Source organism: Anopheles gambiae, chromosome 3 (assembly GCF_943734735.2).
Source record: "Anopheles gambiae chromosome 3, idAnoGambNW_F1_1, whole genome shotgun sequence".
Lineage (NCBI taxonomy): Eukaryota > Metazoa > Arthropoda > Insecta > Diptera > Culicidae > Anopheles > Anopheles gambiae.
In genome coordinates this window covers 55,189,631-55,202,993 of record NC_064602.1, presented here as the reverse complement: position 1 = coordinate 55,202,993, position 13,363 = coordinate 55,189,631, and the positions used below count along the sequence as shown (strand labels likewise).

Here is a 13,363-nt window from a genome sequence, read left to right as displayed (position 1 = left end):
TTTTTCTGTGACCGAAAAACATAGTTCTTGTCGGAAATATTTGGTAGCCCTGAAAAGGACTGTTTAAGTGGTTGTTGGGAGGTGGTGTTGCGATGTTCCACAGAGCGGAAACATATTCTAACGGTCAATGTGTTGACCGTTATTCGCTATCACTTCCTCACAGCGTAGGGCCTATTGCCGATGAGGTTACGGAATTCGCTTCTGTCTATGCGTTTCCACATAGCCTTGCAGCGTCTCCATAGCGAATCGGCAGAACGTGCATGCTTGTTCTTAAGCTGACGCTTGAGAGTTGACCACAGATTCTCAATCGGGTTGAGGTCTGGACTCAACGCAGGCCACGGTAGAACTTGCACATCCTCGTTTGCCAAAAAACATTTAACTAATCGCGATGTATGCTTTGAGTCGTTATCGTGCTGAAAGATGTAATGCTCTTCGTCTCCGAATTTTTGTCGGGCGTGTGGCAACATCTTACGACGTAGTATGTTTCTATACCCTTCCGAGTTCAGTGTCCCTTTGATACGGAACAAAGGACCCGGGCCGTGCCAGGAGAAGCAACCCCACACCATTACGTGGCCGCCTCCGTGCTTTAGGGTTTTTATAGTATTTTTTGGATGATACGCCTGTTTAGGAAGGCGCCAGACGTATTTAGTGCCGTCCGAACCATCCAGATTGATTCTGGACTCATCCGAAAAAATTATTTTGCTCCACCAAAAGATGGATGCAGCTAAATGCTCTTCGGCAAACCGAATGCGCGCTTCTACGTGGTGCGGCATTAGCTTACGAACCTTTCGTGGTTTCCGGGCACAGAACCCACCGGCGTGTAAACGGCGCGACACCGTTTTCGCCGAAACTTGCAATCTAAGCTCCTGCTTAATACGATTGCAAGTTTTGAAAGGGTCCGCCCTGATTATCTCAACCATCTGCGCGTCAACGTCAGCCGTTGTTTTTCGCGGACGACCTGTGGATTTACCCGTAGCCTCGCTACGAATGGCGTTGTCCACAAACGTCCGCGAACGGCCGAACGCCTTGCAGATGGTTTTGATAGGCACGTTCTCACGATACAAACCCTGAATATGTTTCCACTCCTCTGGAGTGTAGTGCTTTCCGCGACCCATGATGAACTTGTGGAATTTTCAAATCGCAAACTTTCACCTTTACCACTGAATGAAGAATGAAGCGCAACACGGTTTGGATCTCTTTTTATACTACCGAAAAACGCTGCCGTTACTCAAAACTCAGATAAGTAGCGCACCACAAATGCGAGTATAAAAGGCAAACAAACAGCGATTGCAAATTTAGTACGCCTCGAACGTTAGGCGAAAGAACTCCGCAGGAGCCAAAGCCTCTCTAAACCATACTAACAACAACATACGCCTCGATCTGTTGGCGATAAGAGGCCAACGAACTCCGCAGGAGCCAAAGTCTCTCTAAACCATACTAACAACAACAACTGTTGGCGATGACACACCTATTGCACGCAAAAAAACACACAACAAATTTTTTTCCTATCTTTTTGTCCACCGGTGTATCAAAAAAGTCATTGTATAAAAATTATTATGCGCCTCAATATGCATGTGTTTTTCTTTTTAATATTTTTTTAATGTTTATCCCCAACGATCGATTTTGATCGAAAAATCATGTTTTAGCATGTTTTATATTACATAAAAATAAGCTTTATTGTGGGCAGCCGTGCCGACCCGTAGTTGCGCTGTCATACGCGGACATGCCAACCTATACATCCTTTAGAGACTTATTCAGTACCAAGCAGCCTAATAGTCAGTTGTCAGTTGACGACTGTACAACAGGACGAGTTAGAAAAGTCCATCGTTTACTAAAAAAACCTTCAGGGTTTCACACTTTATCTCAAGACCGCGGGACCCCTTCCCGAATCTGTCTAAGCCAAAGCCAAGACTGCGGTATGATGCTTGAAAACGTTGATTATACCTGAATTTATCGGATGCAATGCTGAATCTGCGGTACATTTCTCGAACACACTGTTCCGCGTAGAGGACATGCGGTCGAATATTTTTTTAACACGTGTAACCTTTGTTTACATCAGTGTATTAGAAACACCTAATTATCCTTTTCGTGTTTTTACCAAAACATTCACACATACATTATTACATCAGCAGGCAATTGCGAGAACATGAAATCGAGAGAGTGTATATTTGTCAACGCTCGCGAATTAGTACAAGCAGATGCGGAATAAAAGATTAAGCTAGACAACTGAGTTTTTGTTTAAGCTAGGTCCAAAATGTCTCATTGAATTAGCTGGAGCCAGCTCCGTCCAGCTCCAGGCACCAGCAGCTATGGAATTGGTTATAGCACAGAGTACCAAAACGATTCCTTTTCAAGCGACTCGAGTCCCGTGCTACAGTCGCCATCTCATTCGTCTTTGTTATATATTTGTTTATTAAACAGACGGACCTATTGGTCTAATCTTTTATATTATAACAACATGCCCGTCGTGGGTTCCTGACCGATTCCTCGTAAGCATTCACACTCGCTAGAAGATAGATTCGTTTTTTACGCCGTCTCCACAATGTGTATGCTATCGCCGTACAATGCCGTCTCCATTGAACCGTTAGTCCGGAGCTGGTGATCTGGAACCGTTGTTTTGGAGCCGTTGGTGCAGAGCCAGCTCTGTACAATAGTCGGAGCCGCTTCCGGTGCCGTTAGTCTGCTAATATTTTGAATTGCTAATATTTTTGAATAAAAACAATAGCTCTGCGCCACATTTATACATCAATTAATATACAGCCTCGCCCGTGAATGATGCCTTTATTAAAGAAAAGTATTTCCATCAAATAAGAATAATGGATTTTAATAAAAAAATAAAGTTCAAAATTTGTAATGAGTACAAAAGTTGGAAATGGAGTTGCTGCAGGATAATATTGACACATTGCCACAGAAAGTGCCATTTTTAACAAAATATTAACTTCTTGATGAATACCATATCTTGATGAAACCGTCAAGAATAGGAAAATGGAATGAGAAGAAGATGGGAAGGGAAGAAGCACCAACTGGAGCCGTTGGTACGCTCCGAAACGCTCAACACTAAACTGGAATTTCTAATTACTCCAAGGTCTATGAAAATTTTGCAAGAGAAACAAATAGATTTTTCTACGATTTTTGCAGGAACATTGTCGGACACCTTTGCTTGCCAAAACGAATCCAAAAATATTATTTTAATTTTGAAACATTCTGGCTAGCAAATATGTGTACATCATTTGAAATAAATATGAAAATCAAGAAATGGCACATCAATTAGCCGTTGGTACGCTCCGAAACGCTCAACACTAAACTGGAATTTCTAATTACTCCAAGGTCTATGAAAATTTTGCAAGAGAAACAAATAGATTTTTTTTACGATTTTTGCAGGTACATTGTCGGACACCTTTGCTTGCCAAAACGAATCCAAAAATATTATCGTAATTTTAAAACATTCTATATGTGTACATCATTTGAAATAAATATGAAAATCAAGAAATGGCACATCAATTATCCATTTTACGTTTTTGTATGGAGCGTAACGTACTAGAAAGGATCGAACTTTCGCGTATAGTTAATTAATATCGAAAAATAGTATAGTATTCTTACAAGGGCTAACAATATCCGAGAACCATGTTGAATAGAATATTTGTATCACAAAAAGTCGATGGAGCAGTTAAAAGTACCGTCGTACTGCAAGTGTTTGTACATCAGGAAAAGCGTGGAAATCGCGAGGAATTGCCGGTCCTGTGGTAATTTCGTCAAGACTTTACTACGCGTCCGTCCTGGGTTTAAGCTCGTCATGGACCGAGCTCTCAATATGTAGTAGTGATTATTCTGCTATGGGTGTTAAATAAATCACTGATAGATGTGCCAAATAAGAAGAAAAAGAAGGCTGAAAACAATACGAAAGCCGAAAAAAATAGTAAGTAAAATAATAAATAACTAATTTTGCCTTTGGCGAATATAAATTAAAAATAGAACATTCTTAAATTGGTGTTTACATAGTTCCTTGTGTCAATAATGAAGACACGATGTTGTTGCTTTGAACTCTGGAACTTGACTAAATTTATTCAAGAAAAACACCAACTGATACACTCCGAAAATTCTGCGATACGAGCTGCCGGACGCGGATTCGAGCTTTTTAATTTTTTTCATAACGGCGTTTAGCTGTCAAACGTCATCTGACAGTTAAAATCCATTCGGAAAAGGCAGTTTTTGGCCGTGTGTGATAACTGCTTTAGTGTATATTTCAAAGAATGTTTGCTATTTACTATACCTTTTGCACTTAAACATGTCTTAAAGCATTCTTTACTATGAGTGTACTGAGCGGCATAGTTTTAACATGTCTTTTGAAGATGATTACCAGTCTTTAAAGTTGTTAAACCTTTGAAACGTTCTGAAGTCGCTTGTAAGACAGTCTGTTAAAACTAAAATTGGAGTTTTGATGGTTGACTTTAATCAACTTGTTATCGCATTCTTAAGCACGTTCAAAGACTTGTTTCTTGAGACTATGACGTTTATAAGACTGTCTGCTAAAACTAAAATTGGAGTTTTGATTGCTGGCTTTAATCAACCGGTAAATGTATTCTTAAGCACGTTTCAAAACTTGTTATTTGAGACTAGGCATCAATATTAATTGATCTTATTAAATGCATATTAAGTCTTGTAGTACAGTCGTCAACGCTTACGGCTTAACAACATGCCCGTCATGGGTTCAATCCCCAAATAGACCGCGCCGCCATACGTAGGACTGACGATCCTGCTATGTGGGGAAATCAATAAGTCACTGAAAGCCAAGCCCATAAGTGGGTACAGGTAGGCCTTGACCGACATCGGTTGTTGAGCCAAAGAAGAAGAAGAAGATTAAGTCTTGGACGAAGGAAATTTGAAACAGGCTATACAGGTTGTACCTGAAATACGCTGTTTCAAATTTCATTAACGAAAAACGTTGATGAGCCGAGTATTTCTAACTTCTGCGTAAATTGTATTTTGGGATTTTTAGCCAAATAAAAAATAAATAATAATAATATTTAATTTTATTTTCCTTTTGCTTGCAGTGGGTTCTTTTATCTCCTGCAAAGATTATTCGATATATGTCTAATTTTATTATTAAATGAAAATGGATAAAACTGAGAAAATCGCGACTATGTAAACGTATATTTACCACCAGATTCCGCGTATCTCTGCTCGTACGCGAGCGAGATCATCAGAAAAAATATAAATACAACATAAAAATTCGCAAATAACTCTCAACCATTGTTTTGACTTCATAGTTAATGCTTCATTGCCATCTCAAGAACATATCCATGGCAATATGTTGTAATTTTGATAGTTTATTTGCGCCTCACGTTTTAAAGGTCTAGAAATTGTTTTAACTAGTAGTCTTAACAGAGTTCTGTAGATGGGCCCTTTCAGTGTTAAGTTAGTTTTATTTTAGTCTTATGAGGTCATACACGACCTTCAAATGAAAAAGGAAGGCTTAATGAAATAACCGTAGCAACATCGTTAAAACTATGTGTTGGATATCACAGTACACATGTACAACCCTACGGAATAGTTATTGTTCGATCGTAGTATACATGTACAACCATATAGAATGGTCAGTTGGAATAAAGCTATTAATGCGAACACATCGTAGTCTGGCAACTAAGTATATAACACTATGATAAGATTTAAAATGTTACTTGGGAGTGGCCCACCAGGAACAAATTGGCTCTTATAATTAATAGCCATGACACGCAAGATGATATGATAAAATATTTTAATAGAGTCAGAATCAAAATTTTATCTGGTCGCATTTCGTCCATTGTTGAAATTGATTATTCTTACTAACTGTTGTTGTTAATTAACTGTTGGTGTTAATTGGAAATTTAAGAAATAAGTTTGTTGACAATTTTGCTACCTTTTTTTCAAAATCTCAGGACTGTGAAGGGGTTAAACTATGCGGTATATGCATGATTATATTGATGGTTTTACTGTTTTCAGATATCCGTGATACGATAAAATACAAGGAAGTTATGAAACGCTACAATCTTGGTCCAAATGGAGGAATAGTTACAGCTTTAAACTTGTTTTCCACTAAATTTGGAAAAGTGATTGATCTGATTGAAAATGCACAGAAAACGCATGAATATTGTGTTATAGACACCCCGGGACAAATAGAAGTATTTACATGGTCGGCATCTGGCACAATAATTACTGAGGCGTTAGCTACTGCATTTCCTACTGTTATTGTATACGTAATGGATATCGTCCGTTCAACTAGTCCAACCACCTTTATGTCTAATATGTTATATGCGTGTTCTATCTTGTACAAAGCACGTTTACCTTTCGTTATTGCAATGAACAAAATCGACATACAGGAACATAATTTCGCGATGCAGTGGATGCAAGATTTTGAAGCGTTTCAAGAATCATTGGAAAACGAGACTGCTTACATAAGTAATCTTACACGTACGATGTCTTTGACACTCGACGAGTTTTATAAAAACTTAAAATCGTGTGGAGTTTCCTCAAAGACGGGCATAGGATTTGAAAATTTGTTCATGCTACTAAACGAAGCTGTCGATGAATATGACAGGTTTGTCAATTTTGTTACCAATTGCAATCTAACTACTTATTTATAAATATATTATTTTTATTTCCAGTGATTATAAACAAGAGTATAATAAATTACGAGCAGAACGGGTAAACAATTCAGCAGAGCATTTTACACAACCTCCAAACGGCGACTTGGGTGAAGAAGTGTCTTTTCGAAGCTATAACAATGAGAAAAATCTATGTAATGAACCGGTTTATTTAAAACATCCTGCAAATGAAAGTTCCGATGATGAAGAAGGACAAGAATGTGAAGGTTCAATCATAACTACGGGTAAGCAATAGCAGTAGTAATAGCAATTGCATTCAGATTTTCTCTTAATTTCTTGACAATTTGGTGGGAGGAAAAATATATTTTCGCTTATGGCTATGAAATATAGCAGTCAATTTAAGATATCAATGTTGGTTGGTCTGTTGGTTATGAGTAACGGTCATGGGTTCAATACCCTAATGCAGCTGTGTCAAACTCATTTCATCAGAGGGCCGCAAGTACAGATTTTCAGTGATTCGCGGGTCGCAAAGTTGAGATTAAAAAATTTACCTCAATATTTAAATAAAATACTGTAAAATCGTTATTGTTGATGATGAGTCCCACCTCTTTCTCCAACATAGGTTTGAAAAGAACGGAAGTATCTTTACGATAATATTACTCTGATAGGTATATTAAAATATTTTGTACGAGCAAGTGGTGGCATCGGAAAACTTTCAGAGGAACTGTCATACAGACACCCAAGATGACCAACATAGTTTCATCAAGAAAAAACGGGTCATACTCCATCGAATACAATGGTATTCCCTAGCATCCTTTACGTAGCTTGCCAACAACCAATAAATGGATCTGGCGCACCACTTATCAGGACACAACTGCGACATGCATATGGCCAGTTCCACTAGTGCCAACCGCTGGCCCCAGGGTCTCTGGCACCAATAACAGGCTCCAGGGCACTACCTTCTGAAGTAAGAGAATCTAATGTATCCCTTACGTAGCTCGCCAAGAACCAACTAATGGATCCGGCGCACTACTTATCAGAACACAACTGCAACATGCATATGGCCAGTTCCACTAGTGCCAATGATTGGCTCTAGGGCACTACCTTCCGAAGGAGGTGAACCTAATGTATTGTATGTGGAATTTACCACTTACAATCATCAATGAGTGAATCCTGTTGTAACCTCCCAGACCGTGTGCAAACCGTTAATTCCCCCAAATAGATCCCGAATATCCACTTGTACACGCGCGTGTCTCAAACCTATGGTTAATCTTTCTTATATTTTTTCTAATTTTAATTATAGTATATAAAGAAAAATCTTATCTGCATCATAAAGATCGTGATGACAACTGCAGTTACACATTTAATAATGACTTGGGACATCTACACATATTTCATCTCCCTATACAAAACGAAGTAAGAGGTGACGCTCACGTTACGCTCACGTTACGCTCATAGGTGACACGATTGCTCACTATAGGATCTTCCTGTACGAAAAAGTTACTCACTATAGAACGGTTTTGCTAACCAACTATGGGTGCTTGGATGATTTTTATTTCTTTGCAGTGTTTCCATTCTCCGAGGTATAGTGATTGAATCATTGAGGCATTCAGATCAAAAGACATGATTGTTTTCTTCTACACACGTGTTGAAAGTGTATCAATAATAATCAAATTATTCCCAGTGATTCTAAATAATTCTGTGGTAGAGGTTCTACCCCGTTCCATCCATTTTATCATGCGTAGTAGTATTTTATTGTGTAGTTCAAAACATTTAAATAAAAAGACATACTTCAAACTATCGTGTACTTGCTTCGAACCATCGTCCAAGTGCAGTTAATTGCTGGCTTGAAAGAATTGCAAAATTGTACGCTATGGACGATGAACAATTACAATTTTTCATTGTACATTAACTCAAAAATGCGTGATACAATGCAATATAGTGAAACAAAAGGAGCTGCATAACTAGGACTAAGTGAACAACTTTAAAACATGCATATAACAGGTTCATATTTCCCATGGATCGAGCCTCCATACGCAGATTGTTGGATAAGGCTCAGTACGAGTTGTGTTAAACATTTGAAAAAAAAATTGAATAATTGAATTTTAATATTTATTCATCCATTGAAAGTATATCTTGCGGGAAAAATAATTGTATGGTTCAGCAGTGGCATTACAACTAAACTGTACTGTAAAACTGAAATGAACTGCAACTCCTATTGGGAAAAGTAATGTGATAATAATATACACGGAATAAGGATATTCCTGGGTCAGGGGTTCTTTTTTATATGAGCACATGATGAAGCTACAAAGTTAAATGAAGTTAGTTTAATTGTTTTTATTAGCATTTAGCACTCCTGAATATCCATGGTTGCTTGGTACACAAATAATCTTGCAGAAGATGGGGCACGGGTCAATAATAAGCCGTGACAGTGAGCCCTGTGGATGGAAGACTCGGACCCATATGTCATATGAACATGTCATGACATTTAGTAGTAGCTATTCCATAAGTTCAGAATGACTAAATTAAATTTTCGTATGTCCTATATGGTTGTGAAAATGGTCAATGATAGCGGAATAGTCAAACATCTTCTTCTTTGCCACAACAACCGTTGTCGGCCAAGGCCTGCCTGCGCCACACCGGGGCTTGGTTTTTAGTGACTTTTTGATAAACCATAGCAGGATAATAGTCAGTCATACTGGAAGTTGAACCCATGATTGACATGTTGTTAAGTCGTTCGAGTTGACGACTGTTCCACGAGTCCAGCCGATAGTCAAACATACTGAAAAAGAAAGTGGACCACGATTGCTAATGTAATGGAAACACTAACATTTGTAAATAAGACACAAATATGGAAGGGCTATAAACCGGAATCAGAAGAGGATAGAAGCCTGTACCAAAATAGCAACACGGTCATAAAAAGTATCAGTAAATAGACATCAAAAGAGAGCAGGATTGCTTATCTATATAGTTATATGCGTGGAACACAAATACAGGTGCGACATCACTGCAACAGCCTCGCACCCATGCCGATACGATAGGAGCCAATCCCGTCGCGTCAGATCGGTATCATCATCCAAGCGATAAGCACGCAATAATCATTTTGAATAAAAGCTGTGGTTCCATACTCATAACTGGCGCAGCCGTTCCGGCCTTTCCTAAGTGTGTTTTAGTTTACCGAGTGATAAGTGCAGAAACCTGCGATTTACTTTGTGGTATCATCCGGTGTAAACCATCTCCCGACCCGTGGACGACTTGCGGTGATATTCAGGTAAACTAAAACACCCTGGAGGATTTCAATCCGGAGAATTGGCACCGTACCTACTTCCACTGAAATAAGCATTGTGTTAAAAGCTTATGCCTAGATTCCAACCCTTTCCGAAAGTGAAAGCATTATCTTTTGTGAAAAAAATGGAACCAGCCGATCTCCATACGTTCATGGCTAATTTTTCTGCCATGGAGCAGCGTTTAAATGCTCTTCAATTACAAAATGGCGAATTATTCAGACAGCTTGAGCAACAAACCGCGTTGGCTTCCCCCGGACCTTCGGGTGGTTATCAAAACGATCTTTTCAAAGTTCCTGATCCTTTGAAAAGCATTCCATTATTCGATGGAAATAAAATGCATTTGGCATCATGGATTGCCACAGCGAAAAAAACACTGAGCATGTATCAGCCGATTGTTTCTATCGCAGTTTACGCTATGTACGAGCAAATAGTTATAAATAAAGTAGAAGGCAAAGCTAGAGATAGTTTATGTGTGAACGATAATCCTACATCATTTGATGAGGTTATCGAAGTGTTGAATGCTACGTTCGGTGACAAAAAAGATATGGCTACCTATCAAACGATGCTGTGGTCTATGAAAATGGATAGTTCGATCCATTTTTACTACAAGCGTACAAAAGAAATTGCACACGATATGAAGTGTTTGGCAAGAAAAAAAGACTTGTATTGTAACCATTGGCAGGCTGTAAATGATTTTATAGACCAAGAATGTCTTGCCGCTTTTATAAAAGGGCTAAATAAAGAATATTTTGGCTACGTGCAAGCTGCTAAACCCGAAGATTTGGAATCTGCATATTCGTTCCTTTGCAAATTTCAAAATCTGGAACACACAAATAAAATACTAGCACCTCGTGTCGAAACGAAGATTTCTTATCAGAAACAGTTTGACCCTTCATCAAAAAATCGGAATACGAACGCATTCACTAACACCATTAGAAAGCCGAATAGTTCCGAGAAGCTAAACAGCAGTAGGCAAAAGCACACACCGATGGAAGTCGATACGACAAGAACAGGTGTAAAACTATTCACGCACACTAGCGAGGATACTGAACAGCACTATGATAACGGAGTAAATTTTCAAGAGGTCTTTGCACCTCTGCCTCAGAGGTAAACGCAGTAAACGGAATGCCTTACATATTGTTACATATCGATAATAAATGCGCAAAAATTTTGGTCGATAGTGGATCGAATAAAAATTTCATTTCGCCTAACGTATTTCCCAAATCGATGGAAAAAAATGCAAACCAATATCGATAGCAAATAGTAACGGCACGCATTACGCAAATAAAAAGGTCGATACAAAAATGTTCAATTCAGATGTTACATTTTTTTTGTTCAAATTTCATAATTATTTTGACGGCATTCTAGGGTACGAAAGCCTTTCTGAACTCCAAGCTGTTTTGGATACGGGTAAACATAAACTTATCTTTCCCAATACAAGCATAGACCTGAGTATACGACAACTCAACCCAGAAACGCACACAGTGGAAGCCAATTCAGTAACACAAATCAAGGTACCGGTTTCACACGAAAGTGGCAATGTGTTTTACCCGTTGATGTTCGCATTAACGATATCGTTATTCCGTCAGGACTTTATGTTGCAAAAAATAGCAATATTACAGCACTTGCAAGCAATTTTGGAATAAAAATGGTTTTCTTTTTTACCAAACCAGTAGTAACTTTCAAAGTCGATGAAATTGCCGAAGTTAACAATACGATACAAACACCTGAGACTATTTCGAAAACTGAAATAGAAAATATGATTAAAACGGATAATTTAAACAAAGAAGAAAAAGAACATCTGTTAAAAGTGCTTTAAGAAAACATTTCCATCATTCCCAGAGACAACGAAAAACTATCCTGCGTTACATCCGTTAAACACATTATTAACACGGTAGATGAGATACCTGTGCATTGCAAATCATACAGATACCCACACATCCACAAAGCTGAAATTCAAAAGCAGATAAACGAGATGCTTGCTGATGGCATTATACAGCATTCGATATCTCCGTGGACTTCACCAATTTGGATAGTGCCGAAAAAGCCCGATTCAAATGGTGCAAAACAATGGCGAATCGTCGTTGATTATCGCAAACTTAACGAAAAGACGATTGACGATAAGTATCCGATCCCGAATATTGAGGAAATCTTAGATAAGCTAGGTCGCAGCATGTACTTCACAACACTAGACCTAAAATCTGGTTTTCACCAAATTGAGGTAGAACTAAAAGACAGACCGAAAACTGCTTTCAGCACCGAGAAAGGTCATTTCGAATTCTTTCGTATGCCTTTTGGTTTGAAGAACGCCCCTTCTACGTTTCAGCGAGCGATGAATAACATACTAAACGAATTGATCGGTACATGTTGTTTAGTCTATTTGGATGACATTATCGTTTTCGGAAGCTCACTGCAGCAGCATATCGAAAATTTGCAGAAAGTTCTTCACAGATTGAAACAGGCCAATTTAAAAATTAAAATAGATAAATGCGAGTTTTTGCAAAAGGAATGCGAATTTTTGGGACATATTGTGACGCAGGAGGGTATCAAGCCTAATCCGAATAAAATTGAGAAAATTGTATCGTGGCCTCTTCCTAAAACTGTTACACAAATTAAGGCATTTCTTGGAATTTTAGGGTATTATCGTAAATTTATTAAAGATTTTGCTAAGTCAACCAAGCCATTAAAAAAATGCCTAAAAAAAGATTCTAAGATAGTACACGATGAAATTTTCATAAACTGCTTTAGGGATTGTAAACAAATGTTAGTTATGGATCCTATTCTCAAATATCCTGATTTTTCTAAAAAATTCATTCTTGAAACAGACGCAAGTGATTTGCGTTGGGTGCAGTTCTCTCGCAACGATTCGAAGATTCAAAAGAACACCCTATCGCGTATGCTTCCAGAACTCTCAACGATACAGAGTGTAGATATTCTGCTACAGAAAAAGAATTGCTCGCCATTATTTACGCTATAAAACATTTCAGGCCATACATTTATGGCAATAAGTTTGAAATCCGTACAGACCATAAACCCTTATTATGGCTTAGGCAGAAAAACGATTTAAATAGGAAATTATTACGCTGGAAATTAGAGCTGGAAGAATTCGAATTCGATATAAAATACAAAAAAGGAACTACAAATAGTAACGCTGACTCACTCTCACGAATAGAACCAGCAATAAATGCTAATGTATCTGAAAGCTTAATGACTCAACATTCATCTAACACAGATGATAATGATTACATTCCAAGTACAGAAAGACCAATCAACGAATTCAGAAATCAAATTATTTTAAAACAAACTAATGAAAGTAGTACAGAAACGATAAAACAATTTCCAAAATATTCTAAAATAATAATTAAGAAACCCTCTTTTACTACAGAAAATTTAGTTCAGATAATTCAAAAATATGCCGCACCCAATTGTTTAAATGGAATATATTGTGACAAGAACATTTTGAAAATGCTGCACGAAGTATACAAAAAATATTAT

The 13,363-nt window shown here is 38.0% G+C and overlaps 1 protein-coding gene across 6 annotated transcripts in view; it reads left to right on the top strand.

The window, feature by feature from the left end:
- LOC1280293 (GPN-loop GTPase 1) overlaps window positions 1-13,363 on the top strand; it is a 47,157-nt gene that overhangs the window by 20,626 nt on the left and 13,168 nt on the right. For 3 of the 6 annotated variants that reach the window (XR_009766190.1, XR_009766192.1, XR_009766191.1), the window contains exons 2-4: window positions 5,980-6,574; window positions 6,642-6,865; window positions 8,148-9,852. Coding sequence is in view for 2 of the 6 variants with exons in the window: in XM_061658713.1 (XP_061514697.1) it covers window positions 5,980-6,574; window positions 6,642-6,865; window positions 8,148-8,170 (842 nt within the window). In the remaining 4 variants the exon portion in view is untranslated. Of the gene's footprint in view, window positions 1-5,979; window positions 6,575-6,641; window positions 6,866-8,147; window positions 12,335-13,363 lie in introns of those variants that run through there. The other 3 variants (XR_009766189.1, XM_320117.4, XM_061658713.1) reach the window with 2 other exon arrangements.